General features: G+C 45.2%; 1 protein-coding gene across 1 annotated transcript in view; it reads left to right on the plus strand.

Moving 5' to 3' along the window:
* The window catches only part of TPH1 (tryptophan hydroxylase 1), a 369,780-nt gene that overhangs the window by 285,674 nt on the left and 67,960 nt on the right, over positions 1–16,146 (plus strand). Inside the window, exons 6-7 of the mRNA XM_069623792.1 lie at positions 1,476–1,672; positions 9,154–9,289. Of these exons, the coding sequence (XP_069479893.1) occupies positions 1,476–1,672; positions 9,154–9,289 (333 nt within the window). The remainder of the gene's footprint in view (positions 1–1,475; positions 1,673–9,153; positions 9,290–16,146) is intronic.

Genomic DNA, 16,146 nt, shown 5'->3' on the forward strand with positions numbered 1-16,146 from the left:
CATTTCTAGTTGTCTAGCCTGTGACTGTGATACGTTGTGCTGGGCTCTTTCCAGAGTTCCCATCGGATAGGCCATTCCATCTATGCCTGACGCGCTGAAGAATCATTTGCAGGACAACTCTCAAGTCAGTATGAACTATGTGCCTAATGATGCACAGAAAAGGTACATCCTGAGTTATCACTTCCATTACCAAGAGAGTTCGCAGATAGTGGTACTACATGTTCAAGATATAGCGTGTAGGTAAGGTTAGGGCCCTGTTTGGTGGCAGGAATATGTCAGATATCGTAATCCAAGAGCCGACAGTATTTTGGGTAAAGGCCACTTGCTTGGTTGCTAATATATGTTACACAGTCCCTAGGCTAATAAGAAATATCCATATGGAGTGGGAAACCTGTAAACAACTTCTCAAGAACACCACTCTGCACAAACACTTGCTGGAATATGCTTTCCAACAAAAAAGTAGACATTGCGGAGATCAAAGAAGATACGGTTAAAAGAAAAAATCAAATCAAAGAAAAGGTGGAGGATAAGAGGGTGAAAGGAAAGGAGCACGGGGTGTGGCCCCCTCAACTGGTCAGGTCAATTAGGACATGATTCACACATAAAAGACATGGCCAGAAATGCTGATACGGAACGTGAATTGAGCACAAGAAAAACAGCCCCCACCATAAGCCCCTCTGAAGACTCCTTTTTAAAAAAACAATGCATAAAACACATGGCCAGACTTAAAAGACAAGCACTGGCAAAGTCAAAACTTCAGGCTTTGTATATGTAGAAGGTAAGAATCTATACAAAGCTCCCAGAGGACGAAAAAGGCTCCCCTATACATTTGCTAAGTCAGACCTATTAGCTTTGCTAATGTTTATCATTGTAGATCTGCGTTTGAAGAGGATCCCCAAAAGGTCTACTTCAAAATGTCTCCCACATTGCCAAGGTTCCATGTTGGTCTGCCGTCATATCTGCCTTTTATGCTCTCTGACCAGCGCCTATCATACATGTTTCAAAAATCAAACAGGTCTCATTTGCATACCCATGAGGCCATGCTTGGATTAGACACCATTGTTTTCTACCCAGAAATCATGTTATATTTTCACATAGGGTGATCCCCAAAGGGTAGAGTGGAGACCGTTGAGTAGTAGCTGGACAGTCATCAGTGAATACTAGATACATAGACACTCTATCTTTCACAACATTTAGAATTAGTGATATGACACCAATAACCCTGTACATACTGCCGCAATAGCCCTGGGAGAGAACTAAGCCTCTCTCTAGCCGACCTAGAAATAGCCAAAAGTGGAAGGCACTATTCATAAAGACATAATAAAAAAAAATATTTCAACATACAACCATGGAGTGTACTCTACTATACTGTAATGTCTACTTTCGTATACCTAAGTATACATTTAGGAATAGCAAAAATGTAAATGTAAATGTGATTCTAATACTCATTATTTAATTCTTGTTGTCCCATGCAGTGGTGAGCTAATCCCTCGCATTGAATTTACTGAGGAGGAGATTAAGACCTGGGGGACAGTGTTTCGAGAACTCAACAAACTGTATCCAACCCATGCCTGCAGAGAGTATCTGAAGAACTTACCTCTACTTACCAAACATTGTGGTTATAGGGAAGACAACTTACCTCAACTGGAAGATGTGTCACGCTTCCTAAAAGGTACGGTACAACACTGATTTAAGTTTGCTTTTTTTATGAAAGTTTGAAAGATTAACAGTAAACCGAATACAAATGTGAGTGCTCCTCTAATGTTAAACTTGAGAAACCAAAAACATTATCAATTGCACATCTGTAGTTTGTAACAATGTGGCACCAGTGATTATAAGACTGTGCATGGTCCCAAATGGCAGCCAATGTTGGGACAAGGGTGAAGGCACAATAGGGTTAATAGTAAATCCCTGCCTCTATAATACCTACTCAATCCTACTCCTCCTTTGAATGCCTTGTCTGTAGGCTTGGGGTCTCCCCTACTCTCTCACTCACCCTTGCTACCATCTACAGCCCCCCTGTCCTTATCTCTTCCTTCTTTTCTGAATGGGCCCAACTCATCTCTTCCATCTTGACCTATACTTCCAAACTCCTCCTCCTTGGTGACTTGAACATCCACCTGGACTCTCCTGAATCATCCACTTTACTGTTCCTGACCTCAGTGACTCCCTCTCTCATACTATTCCTTCCGGTCCAGACACACTCTGGATTCCTTGATCTCTATCTCTAACCCAGTCACCCACCCCCTTTCCTGGTCTGACCACCCTCTCCTCTTCTCCCACTTGGGCCGCCTCGGCCCTCTGTCTGAGCCGCCTCCCACACTGCCAGCCTCCTTGCTGTCATTCAACAGATGAAAGAGTGTCAGCTTCTGCTTTTGCCTCTACTTTCATCCCTCGTCCCACCCCTGCTTCTGACTCTCCCTCTGGCTTTGCCCTCGTTAACCTTCACCTCTCCATCATTAACACCCTTGACATCCTTTCCCCCGTCTTGAGGATCTGCCTGAAGCCTGCCTCCAAGTGTAATGGATGGTTTGACTCTGATCTAGCCTCTCTGAAATGTAAGAGCAGAGTTGCCGAACAGCGTGGCAGACTTTGGACTCATCCTCTGACAAACTGGCCTGTCGCCTGCTCCAAAGGCAATATCGTTTCTCTATCCACTGCAAGCAGAAGGCCCACATCCAAGCATGCATCTCTGGAGCCACTAGAAACATGGCTGAACTTTTCAAAATCTGCAAGGAACTCGCCAATCCAACTGCAATCTCCACCTCTCTCCTTCCTTCCCAGGCTCTCTGCACCATGTTGGCCTCCCACTTCGCATCTAAAACTCAGGGCATCCTGTCCTCACTCTCCACCACCCTTATCTCCACTCTCACTGCAGCTCCCCTGCCTCCCTTGCTCCCCTCCCTCTACCCCCTGCACTCTCCTCCTTCCTTCACATACCACCTGATGAGGTCTCTAAAGTGGTCCGCTCCATGAAGATCTCATCCAAACAGTTGCTGCCCAGCTCCTCTAGAACCTTTAAGGATACATCCCTTCTCTTGCCCCGCCTCTCGCTGACTTTTGTAACCACTCCTTCACTACTGGCTCTTTACCTCTAACCCTCAAGCATTCCCTTGTGAACCCTCTCCTAAAAAAGTCATCTACTAACCCTTCCTGCCCGGCTAACTACAGTCCTATCTCCTCCACCCCCTTCCTGGGTAAACTCTTTGAGAAGTTGGTCCTCCCACAAATGACCCTTCATACTGAACTTGCGGGATGCCTCCATGACCATCAATCTGCATTCTGGGCATCAAGAGGCATGGAAACTGCTCTCCTGCACACCTGTGAAGACATGCTCGTAAATCTTGACTCTAACTCTCCTTCTGTCCTCATTCTACTTGATCTCTCCTCTGCCAATGACACTGTCAACCATTCTATCCTCATAAAACGGCTCTGGGATACCCTTAGCATCACGGACCGGGCACCGGATTGGCTGACCTCTTTGCTCAATAACTGCCATTCCCAGCTGCAACTGGGCCCATTCTCTTCCACCACCTCACTCTCCACCTGCGGCGTCCCCCAGGGCTCTAGCCTATCACTATATTGCTTCAATATCTATCTCTCCCCTCTTGCTCACCTTCCTTCTCTTCTCATTTCCAGTGTAATGTTGATGACACACAGCATTCCTTCAAACTTCCCTCTTCTACCTCCTCTTCCTCCTCTCTCATCCCTGATTGTCTCACTGCCCTCCAAACACGGTGTTCAACCAACGATCTCTACCTTAATGGCAGTAAGATGTAGCTCCTTCTCATTGGGACACCTGTGCCCTGTTTCCCTCCTACCCTCTTGCCATCCTCCTTGGGCCCTCTACCCTCACCATCTTGTGAGGCCAAAAACCATGGGATCATCTTTGACTCTGCTCTCTCCTTTACCCATCACATCCTGGATCTTGCAAAAAGGCCCACTTCCAGCTTCACCTCTTTAGAGGCATTCTCCCTTTCTTCACGTTTCCCCAGAAGCTCAATGTCTCCAGAGCTCTGGTCCTCTCTAGGCTGTACTACTGCAACAGCCTCTTCCTCATTCTCCTCCTTTCCTTCCTTCGCCCCTTTCAGCTAATCCAGAATAGGACTGATTTATACGTGGCCTTAAGCCCAGGACCATATCTCTCCAGCGCTAAAACCCCTCCACTGGCTCCCGGTGGACGCAAGGATCAAATTCAAGACCCTCTGCATCATCCACAAGGCTTTCTAGGGCCTGGGACCACGCTATCTCCAACTTTCCTTCTCTAAATTCTTCCGTGCCAAAGCCCTCCTCTCCTCTAACTCCAACTTTCTACTATTCAAAAGCAGAGAGTGCGGGGGAAGGTCCCCCTCTTCGACTGGTGCCACTCTTCGGAACTGCCTCTCTGCTCTCCTCAGACTTGAACCGGACCCCCTGAAATTCCGGACACTTCTCAAAACTCTGCTTTCGCCTACTTCTTTCCCTCTCCCCCTGCCCTGCTAACCACCCCATTGCCGCTGAGACTGGTGGGCTGGTCATCATGAATCTCACATGTTTCCAGGCCCTTTACCCAGTCGACACCAGCACCCACCCACCCTGCACTGCCCTTGCGGACCCCTACCTTGTGGCTGTGCATCCCAGCCTTGGGATTCCTCCGCCCTAGCACTTAGCCAGTGGCATCCTCCGTTGGCTCTCAATGGCACTTCACTCCCGGATTCTCAACAGCACTTGCCCATACCTTGCTCCCTCCCTGCCTCCCGCACTTCTCTTCACTGCACTTGCACGTCCGAATGTCACAAGGCCTAGTAGGACCACGACTGAATATTTACTGTGTTTGCCACTGTAATTTACTCCCCTTGTTCCCTCCCCACTTTACCTTGTGACGCCTTGAAACCCCATTCTGTTGTAAAGGCGCCTAACAAGTGCACAATAAATAAATAAAATAAATAAGGGCGGACTTGGACGCACTTGATGGTGCTGGCATTTCCTTCTGCCTTTATATCTACGTATCCATGTAGCGTGGCAGAGGACCCCATCCCCATCTCCTGAGGCAGAGTGTTGAATTTCTTTTGTACAAGGCCCCTGCATTTCCCTTCCTGGACCTGCTATAGAGCATGGTGTCTTAGAAAGAGGGGGGCCTATGGCCTGATCGCATTGGGGCGGTTAAACAATTTCTGGATTTCTGGGTCCCCAGATAATGTCAATTTTCCAATATTGTACTAGTACGGGGATTGGTGTTGGCATTCTGGAAGGAAGCACGATTCCAATTTTTTAAAAGGCTAACATTTGGAGCATGGCCTTATTTTGCCTTTTCCCCTTTTGGAAAGCCACCTGGACATCCATGGGATATTTTCTTTGGGAGGACATGTGAATGGATCGATGCCGAGAGCATTCCAATCTGTGCTGAAGCAGTGCCCTATTTCTGTTTCTTTTAAATCTTTATAAGAATGAGGTGGTTATTTGTTTGGAAAGGCGTCTTTTGACTGCGTCTCATTTAATAGGGCCAGGTTGTGGGCCGGTCTTTTGGCTGTCATATGGTGTTCCTCTCCAAGACTGGTAGAGCAATGACCGTGTTCATGGCCACATTGACATACTTCTTTGATCAAACCTTCATAGAAAGGAATCATCCAAAATCCAAACATATATGACTTTGGGAAGAAGTCCTAGAGATAGAACTGCCTTAAAACACACAATAAAGGGGATTCCCCTTGCGATGGCAATGGGGCAATGGACCTTCCAGTAACTAAAATCCAAAACAGTGCTTGTTCACAGTTTTAACAGCCCTTACTCCTCTTAGCCAAGTTTGCACTTCCTGTACGGGGCAATTGAGGTGTGGTTACCACCTGGCGGGATAACCAAATCTTCCTTGAACCTAATTTGGAACTGGTACATAGTCCCCACTTGTGCAGGATTCTTGGCCAAAGTGGCCTCAAGCCAGGTTCACTGTCTGTATTTCAAGGCCAAAGAAAATGATCTGCAGGTGATACTGCCAGAATCTTGCACTTTGGCCGGCTTCTTCTTTGCAAATTGGTAGGTGCATGAGCCAAGATATGGGCAGAGAAAGGGAGGCGTGCATGCACTGTGAGAGCAGTGGAGAGCGTCATTCACATGTGGGGAAGAAGTGCCAAGTGCGCTCTGCTGCTTCTGAACATCCGAAAAGAATGGTCTGTAATTTTTGCCACTGCTGGGTTTGCAAAGAAAGCTTGGAAACAACAGTAGAAATGCATACATGTTGAGGCGGTGGGGCCCAGATGTGAAATCAGGTGTGGAGATGAGGGAAATATGGTTTATAGTCATTCCATCGAAAGCCAAAGCATCTAATGCCATACCATCTAAAAAAAAGCATCTAATGAATTTTCTTCCATTTTTTAAAACATTTCTTTAATGGGGGCGACCCCCCTCCCCCAAGTCCCCTTTTTTTTAACCTTTAAAACCCATTTTTATTAAACTAAACCCTTTACCATCTAAAAAATGCATTAGATGCTTTTTTTTAGATGCTTTTTTTTTAGATGATATGCTGTCGCTGTTTTCGCTGTCGATGCAATGACCGGGTTACCGGGAAATATGGCAATTATGATCGGGGAGATGAGCTATCTATGATTCTGCAAACTTTATAGAAGGGTTGGAGCATTTGCAGGAGTTCGAATATTTGCAAAGAATTTGGTGGCAAGAGTAGTTTCATGTTTGGAAGGGGCAAACTGCGATTTTGGAAGATGAATGGGCTGCAGCGTGGGTAACGAAGAGCAGCAACAATGAAGTAGTGTTGGTTGGATGTGTAAGAGCGCCAATGAATGTGTGCATTGGGAGAGGAGGGCCTGCGCTGGCGTGAACTGGAAGCAGGGAGCATGAAAATGCAATTTTCCAATAATGACAGCTGATTTGGAGGTCTGGCTGTGGAAGAGATGCAATGATGTAATGACAAATGACTAAGGCCGCGCTACGCAACTAGCATTACGATATAGGTTGCATATTCTAACTCTAGCTGCCTGCAGGAGGTCTCTTTGAGGACTTGGACCTTGTGTTATATGAGGAATTATGCCAAAGACAGGTGCCTTTTCTTATTTTACCTTGGGGTGCGGGATGCCTCTTTGAGGACCTGGCCCCTGGGTTACATGATTATTGAATGGGTTCTGGGGAATAATGCCAAAGACAGGTGCCTTTTCTTATTTTACCTTGGGGTGCGGGATGCCTCTTTGAGGACCTGGCCCCTGGGTTACATGATTATTGAATGGGTTCTGGGGAATTATACCAAAGACAGGTGCCTTTTCTTATTTTACCTTGGGGTGCGGGAGGTCTCTTTGAGGACCTGGCCCCTGGGTTACATGATTATTGAATGGGTTCTGGGGAATTATACCAAAGACAGGTGCCTTTTCTTATTTTACCTTGGGGTGCGGGAGGTCTCTTTGAGGACCTGGGCCATGGGTTACATGATTATTGAATGGGTTCTGGGAAATTATACCAAAGACAGGTGCCTTTTCTTATTTTACCTTGGGGTGCGGGAGGTCTCTTTGAGGACCTGGGCCATGGGTTACATGATTATTGAATGGGTTCTGGGGAATTATACCAAAGACAGGTGCCTTTTCTTATTTTACCTTGGGGTGCAGGATGCCTCTTTGAGGACCTGGCCCCTGGGTTACATGATTATTGAATGGGTTCTGGCGAATTATACCAAAGACAGGTGCCTTTTCTTATTTTACCTTGGGGTGCGGGAGGTCTCTCTGAGGACCTGGGCCATGGGTTACATGATTATTGAATGGGTTCTGGGGAATTATACCAAAGACAGGTGCCTTTTCTTATTTTACCTTGGGGTGCGGGAGGTCTCTTTGAGGACTTGGACCTTGTGTTATATGAGGAATTATGCCAAAGACAGGTGCCTTTTCTTATTTTACCTTGGGGTGCGGGATGCCTCTTTGAGGACCTGGCCCCTGGGTTACATGATTATTGAATGGGTTCTGGGGAATTATACCAAAGACAGGTGCCTTTTCTTATTTTACCTTGGGGTGCGGGAGGTCTCTTTGAGGACCTTGGCCATGGGTTACATGATTATTGAATGGGTTCTGGGGAATTATACCAAAGACAGGTGCCTTTTCTTATTTTACCTTGGGGTGCGGGATGCCTCTTTGAGGACCTGGCCCCTGGGTTACATGATTATTGAATGGGTTCTGGAGAATTATACCAAAGACAGGTGCCTTTTCTTATTTTACCTTGGGGTGCGGGATGCCTCTTTGAGGACCTGGCCCCTGGGTTACATGATTATTGAATGGCTTCTGGGGAATTATACCACAGACAGGTGCCTTTTCTTATTTTACCTTGGGGTGCGGGATGCCTCTTTGAGGACCTGGCCCCTGGTTTACATGATTATTGAATGGGTTCTGGGGAATTATACCAAAGACAGGTGCCTTTTCTTATTTTACCTTGGGGTGCGGGATGCCTCTTTGAGGACCTGGCCCCTGGGTTACATGATTATTGAATGGCTTCTGGGGAATTATACCACAGACAGGTGCCTTTTCTTATTTTACCTTGGGGTGCGGGATGCCTCTTTGAGGACCTGGCCCCTGGTTTACATGATTATTGAATGGGTTCTGGGGGAATTATACCAAAGACAGGTGCCTTTTCTTATTTTACCTTGGGGTGCGGGATGCCTCTTTGAGGACCTGGCCCCTGGGTTACATGATTATTGAATGGGTTCTGTGGAATTATACCAAAGACAGGTGCCTTTTCTTATTTTACCCCGGTTGTGGGAAGTCTCTTTGAGGGCCTGAACATGATGGAATTATCGTACATAATTATCAAATGGATTTGGAGGATTTACGCCAAAGACAGAAGCGTTTGTCATCCTTGGGTAAAAAGGAATTGCAAGATACAAAAAGCTGAGGCAGTCAGCCAATCATGGAATGGCATCGAAAATGACTGACCCGCTTCCTGGCAAGCCACGTTGAAGAAACAGTTGAAGCTCTGTGGTAACCGTTCTCTTCTGCTACGGCCATGCTTGATTGAGTCGATTTGTGCTCCTAGTACTAGCATTGCGTCCAAACAAGCAACGATGGATTCACCTAATTTCTTAAAACTTGAACCAAATTCACTGGGAGGATTACTATGTTTTACGGGCTGTATTTACAGATGAAAATAATAGGAAATGCATTGTAATCACTAACGGTTGGGCCTTTCTTTCAGAGCGCACTGGCTTCACCATCCGCCCTGTTGCCGGATATCTGTCTCCCAGAGACTTCCTGGCAGGATTAGCGTTCCGGGTTTTCCATTGCACCCAGTATGTGCGGCACAGTTCTGACCCCCTTTACACACCAGAGCCGTGAGTAATTTCCATCTTACTTCCAAACGTGCAAGAGATAAACCATTAATATGAAACAAGGTGCGAGTTACAGTAGAGCGACCTAAAAACAAATGATACTGAGCGGGGGGGAGGGGGGGGTCACAGGTGAGTTTCGACATTATTTGGCATTGATCATTATCTTGAATGTCCAATAAAAGATATAAAAGATAGCTAAAAAGCAGATCGCATACGTGTTCACAATCACTAGACAAGGCAGGGAAACTAGGATCACAAGAAGGTCGGGTAAACAATATAGGGGGGGGGGACTCCCTGGCCCTGTGCTATGGGAGCATTGGGGGCCATGTTGGCCACTGCTAGCGTACAAAGAAAACAAACACTGGCAGAGCCAATAGTTTTATATGATGTATAGGCGTTGGCCATGTATAGGCATCACATGGCAAGGTACCTACATATTTTGTCACAAAAAGCAATGGGGAATAATGCATGCAGATATGGATAGCCATGGCATGTCCATGAACATGAAAATAAGGATACCTTGAATAAGGGTGACATGGACTTGGCCTATTGAACTCCATGGCCAGTGAGCTTAATGAATGTGTTGAATAGATGTTATTAAAAACCCAGTTTCGTGTATCATTGCTATCTAATGCGCAGGAAGTCGCACCATTGCTGAAGATATGCCATTTAGCATAATGGTGCTGGGTTGAATTGCATTCAGTTACGACAGTAGGGCTAGTTTCCATTATTCCAATTTAGCACAGTACCTGCAAGAATGATCATGACCACCTAGTACAGCAGTGCCATATTCTACTAGGCCCAGCTATAGCAGTGCCTCCTTTGCACAGCAGTCCTGGCCTGGGATTCCTCATGCTCAGATAGCACAATAAGGCCTATCAATCCCAGCTAGGACATCAGATTCAGATTTCATATTGTCCACTTAACAAAGGAAGGAAGCATTACGTTATGTCCAGTTAGCACAGCGTATCTAGATTCCTGTATGCCCGTCAAGCACAGTAGATGCCATTATGTCCAGTTAGCGCACAATGGCCCTCATTACGACCCAGGCGTTGGACCATGGTGCTAATAGCACCATGGTCCATGCCGGTGACTTACCGACTCTGCCATGGCGGAATGGGGAATTACCGCCCCATTCCGAGGTTGGCGGGGTGGTAATTCCCCATGCCGCCATGGCCCTTCACCATTCCCATTTTTGCCCCATAGGACTCAATGGGAATGGGGAAGGCGCTAAGTACGGTGCCGCAAATTGCGGCACCGTACTTAGCACCAAGGTCCCTTTGTGTGTTGGTTTTTTAAAGTGCCACCCGCAAAGGGACCTCATAATCAGGCAGTAAGGGTTTAACAGCGCCGCCACCTCTTACGGCGCCGTTAACCCCTTAACGCCTGGGTTGTAATGAGGGCCAATGTCAAGATTCCTTACTGCCCAATTCTCAAGACAGGGCTATATGTCATTGTGCCAGATAAGCACAGATGTGCGAGTTTCATTATGCACAATTAGCACAGAATGTCCATGTTTGCAATACCGAGTAAGAAAGAGAAACAAACACAGGATGCACACAGAGACATACAGAGAGAAGAGGGATGATTGCAAACACCGGCAGGTGGTTAACACTGAACTTGCTAGGCAGTGTGTACGCACCAGTATGGGAATCAGTGCTACACCTGTTGGGCCACATTTGAAACTCAACAGTAATCCCTAAATGCAGGTGCTTTCACACAGAAAAGTGTTCCTCCCCATGTTACATTTGTGTGATACAGTCAAGGAATCCACAACAATTCCCTTTCTCCATCTGTTGCACAAGGCATTGTCATTGACGCTATCCACGCCCCTTTTATAAATTGCCACCAGTGCTGGAAATGGAAATTAGTTTGGGGGCGGGGGGGTGAGCGATATCTATGTAAAGTGTTTCTTTTTTGTGTTATATAGGAACAATGTATCTCTCTGTGCCATCTCTACAACACCTTTTCTCTATTTCAAAAGCTTGGAGAAAACCTTTAAAACAGCTGTTTGTTTGATAATGACTCACGTGCTGGAAAGTATACAGTGCCATGGCAAACCAATTAAATATCCAAACAGGAAACATTAATCTGATCTCAAATAATCCTTGCGAGCCCTGGCATTTACAAAACAACCTAAAGGCAGATCAGAGGGTAAACAAGAAAGCGTTTAGCGCTTAGCTGTTTAACTTCTCATCTGCCTTTATAATATTTTGTAAATCCATTTAACGGATGTCGTTGCTCACAAGGAAAATAATCCTTGCGAGCACCGGCGGGAAGAAAGGAAAATCATTCTTACGATCACCATCCGGTAAAACTTGAAACATAAGGGCAAGATTTTCTTACCTAAAGTAGCAGTAACTACGGAAGACACGTCAGGGCTGAGCACTACAAGATGGCGACAGTGCTTTGGGGCAGAAGAGGATCGCATCAAGTTAAGTATGGCACCAGCAGCTCACTTCCCCAGACACAATTATTGGCTGCTTCTGTTCCTCCGTATTATTGGAAGCTGAAGCTGCTATTCAGCTTCAGCAAAATCATAAAGATTAGCAAACAGCCAATCATTGGTTTGGAATGGGTCAGCTAGGCAGTGCCCTCATTACGACCCTGGCGGAGAACCATGGTGCAATTTGCACCATGGTCCATGGCGCTAAGCTGCCAACTCCGCCCTGGTGGTTGGCGGACTTACTGCCCCATTCCGACCTTGGCGGGGCGGTAAGTCCCCAATCCCCATTTACCCTTCCCCATTCCCATTTTTGCCCCATAGGGTATAATGGGAGTGGGGAAGGCGTTAATTACGCCACCGTAAATTACGGTGGCGTAATTAACAACAAGTCCCGTAGCGCCATGGATTTTTCCGCCTGCAAAAAGCAGGCGTAAAAATCACCATGGCGCTACGGGAACTCGTACTCAGGAAACCCCTTTCCGCCAGGGTCGTAATGAGGGCCACTGGCCCAGTTCTCAGAGTTTAGCATCGGCGCCTAAGCAGACTCCAGGACATTTATTTGCAAAAAGCAAACAGCCCAGTGGCTATGGGGCAGTCTGGGCCACGGGTCTAGACGGAGCTCCGCTGCGCTACGGCAAGACAATTCTTGCCGGAGCGGAACTCTGTCTTGTTCCTGCACAAATCCCGCCCCGGTTGACACCATCTTACAAAGCAATTTCTTGTCCTAAAATTTGACATATAGCTACGAAGGGTTATGCAGAGAGCACTATTCATACTACAATGAAAAGATGGACGAGAAAGTAAAAGGTGAAAAAAAGGAGATAATATGAATTTATAGGGGGCTGCTGGAAAACTCTTGTTTAAGGAGTGGGAATCAAGAACAGAAAAAAGAAAATTGAAAGGACGTGTGTACACCCTCATCGGCAGTGTGGGGCTATGCAACTGCAGCTGTTTTAAGAGTTCTTAAAGTGTGTATGTTTAGGGGTGCTAGCATGCACAGCTGCCAACTGCCAATTGGACCCGTATCATGCATGACGTCTTCCATCAGCTGTGGTTTTACACATTCTGTGCTGCGACGTGTATGCCCATGTATTCAATTGGAAATAGACAGACATCCCAGCATGCAAAACCAGAACTGGCAGAAGGCGTTGGACATTTTGGCAATTATGAGCACCGCCAAAAAAAACCTGGGGTGTAGCTTCAGTGGGAGAGGTCAGTGTAGCCTCTGCTAACACAGCACTAAATCCATTTGGAAGGCCGGACCTTGAAATCAAGGAAACAGTATTCCAACGTGGATTAGCCTGTAAATGAAAAGCTGCAAGGGAGTTCCCCCTTGTTTCAGAAAGCAAGCCCCGTTAATGCTGGGCTTGTGATATGATATGCTCCTTTCAATTGCTATGAAAAAAGAAGAGAAAGGGAAATGCAGTTTACAACTCAATCTGGCGACTGATTCTTATTATAACCCTATAGCTTGGTCCTGAAAGAATGGACCCACGAGTATGTTCATAAAATAACTGATTTAATTGTATTACAAATTCATATTTAAACATATTACACATCTCAAACAGTTCTATAAAAACAACGCCCACAAGTAAATGATAACGAGATACAAAAATCACCTCACATATGACACATGTACATAATAATAAATACAAAAAACTAAAACCATTCCATCTACCACAAGAGGACAAGTCATAAATCCCTGCTAGTCCAATTTGTGTAACAAGAATTGTCTGCAACAATCTGTTGTCATGCCAATGACTTAGAGTAATGGAAACGGTACCTACTTTATGCCATACCCGCCTTTGATGCCTTCTCGCTGATTTACTTCCAATTCCACTGCATGTTTCAAGTCATCAAAGAAGGCAAATAAGAAACCATATTCAGCATTTTACACATTGCGCAAGCCTCCAACTCAATGAAGTGGCTGCCACTCTTGCTCGAGCTGGCAAAGGAGAGGGCCACCATCTTTTCTTCTGATGTCATTATTTCCATTGGAAATTCAACACAGCTGTGGAACAATGGAAACTCACACGACAGCCTTGCTTAATTGGAGTGCCCCAGGGAACTATGTTGTCCAGTCATTCTTAAGTATGAAGAATATACCCACAGGCAGTACTTCCATGGCTTCTCAGGAAAAGGATGCCCCTTTGGCATCTGGTCCAATTATCTTACATATGGGCCCTCTTACCATGGCCATAAATCAGCATAGAGAAATCCTGCCTGCAATGTAATCTGAATCCTATTGTAACTCATTGCATTGGTATGCCCCTGCGTGTCAACTCACATTAATCAATTGGCCCACATGCGCTCTTATATTTTGCTATGATAAGTGCACTAGAAGCTGTTGACAAAATACAGAAATGGGACCCACTCACCCAGTACCCACAGATAACATCCCCAGAAATATGGTAAATTCCTGTCAAGTGCTTCCTCAGGACTTCTGAGATTTTCTCAATGTATTTGCAGAACCAAAAAAACACCTTTGTCACCCAATCATCCATACAATTGTGAGATTAATCACATTGAAGAATCACCCATCCCACATGGCCAGATGTATTAATTACCTGAGAATGAAAACACAGTGTTACAGGACTACCTAGCCGACTATTTGGAACAAAGCTATATCACTTCTTCTTCGTCACCGTTAACAGCCCCCTGTTCTTCATTACAGAAATCAGGGGACACTAAGACCCTGACCGATTATAGAAGACTTAACAAAATCACTCTTAAGGACAGGTAGCCAGTACCATTGATCCAGCACACAGCTGCAGACATATCCAGTGCACCCACACACCATACGAAACTCTCTCTCTCTACTGACTTGAACTATGGTTCCTGAGGGCGTCGTTCAACCTACCAGCGCTTTGAGGTCACACCAATTATATATAAGGCTCTATATAAATGCCAAATAACATAAGATAACATAATATAACATCATAAAGTCTTACATGCATCTATGGGCCTGACAAAACTGGATATATGGAGGGCCTATCAGCATTTATGACTAAAGAGCTGGGATGAGTGGGAAACCACTTTTATGACCCTTTTGGGACACTTTGAATATTGTGTAATTCCCTTTTAGTGATTCAAGGATCAAATATTTTCTGACATGATGGGTCTGTCAGTCTGGGTCTATCTAGATAATATCTTTGTTTTCGCCCCACTCATGGAAGAACATGTGTGATAAATCAGGGTAGTATTGTCCAACCTTTGGCAAAAACCACCACTCTGCCAAGATTGAAAAATGTTTATTTCATCAAGGTCACATCGAATTCCTAGCATACATAGAAAGAAAACAGGGGATAATGATGGATCCTAAGAAGAATCAGGCAATTGTTACCTGGCAGAGTCCCCACAATATGAAGGGTGTGCAGAGGTTCCTGAGATTCACACATTACTGCCATTAATTCATCACAAACATTGCTTTGGTGCACACAGATATATTCCATTTTCTACAGAAGAACAATGATTTATGTTGGAATGCTAGGGCAGAGAAGGCCTTGCAAGACTTGAAGTATGTTTTTATTTCTGCTCTTTTTCTGGAACATCCAGACAACTCTAAACCATTCATTGTGGAAGCATACACCTCAGATCTATCAGAAGGTGCTATCTTCTCACAAAACAAGCAATGATGGTATAAGGTTGGAACATCCCACAGCCTTGAAAGATTAAAAGATATCGAGGTTTAATACCACATAAAGGAAATACGCCAGTCACGAGTCCAAAGGTACCATTTACTATTTATTAACAGGCAGCTGTCTGGCTCTCAACACCCTGCAATGTGTGCAAGCAGACGCCGTGAGATGAGAGAGTACTGGACATCTCAAAAACACAAGTATTTATACAGGCTTTCCACAATCCCGGACACATCGTCCAGCCCCTCTTCATGTAATATATTTGCCTAGGGTTCATAGCCTTTCCACATAACTAATTAATGGTTAAACAAGTTTAACAAGTTTGTTGTTTTCTCTTAAATATTTCACATATTTTCCAAACATAAGACACAAAGGTAACAGTCCTTATTTTACTCGCTTATATTTGTGTACCATTTGCTCTTGAGTTTAAAATCAGCTTAGTTTCAAAGAGTGAAAACAAAGATTTCTGCAAAAGCACATGTTCAGCTATTCATCATTCTACTTTGCTGTTTGAACGGGGAAGACACTGTTGGCACAGATGGTATCTAAATTACTGATTAGTACGGCTTTTGTTTAGCTCCAATGTTCCTTCAGTGTAGGACAAACAATCCACCTTAGCAGCTTTAACATGCTTATCTACCTTGAAATCATAGAAACAGTACAAAGTTCATTTTGCTCTGCTGGAGCCGAAAACACAATTCCTAACATGGGACAGAAAGCAAGAGGCGATAAAAATGGTGGATAACTCAAAATGGCAGCGTAGTCAGCCTGTTTCA

The sequence above is a fragment of the Ambystoma mexicanum genome, chromosome 11 (genome assembly GCF_040938575.1).
Source record: "Ambystoma mexicanum isolate Mex_15411 chromosome 11, UKY_AmexF1_1, whole genome shotgun sequence".
Taxonomy (NCBI): domain Eukaryota; kingdom Metazoa; phylum Chordata; class Amphibia; order Caudata; family Ambystomatidae; genus Ambystoma; species Ambystoma mexicanum.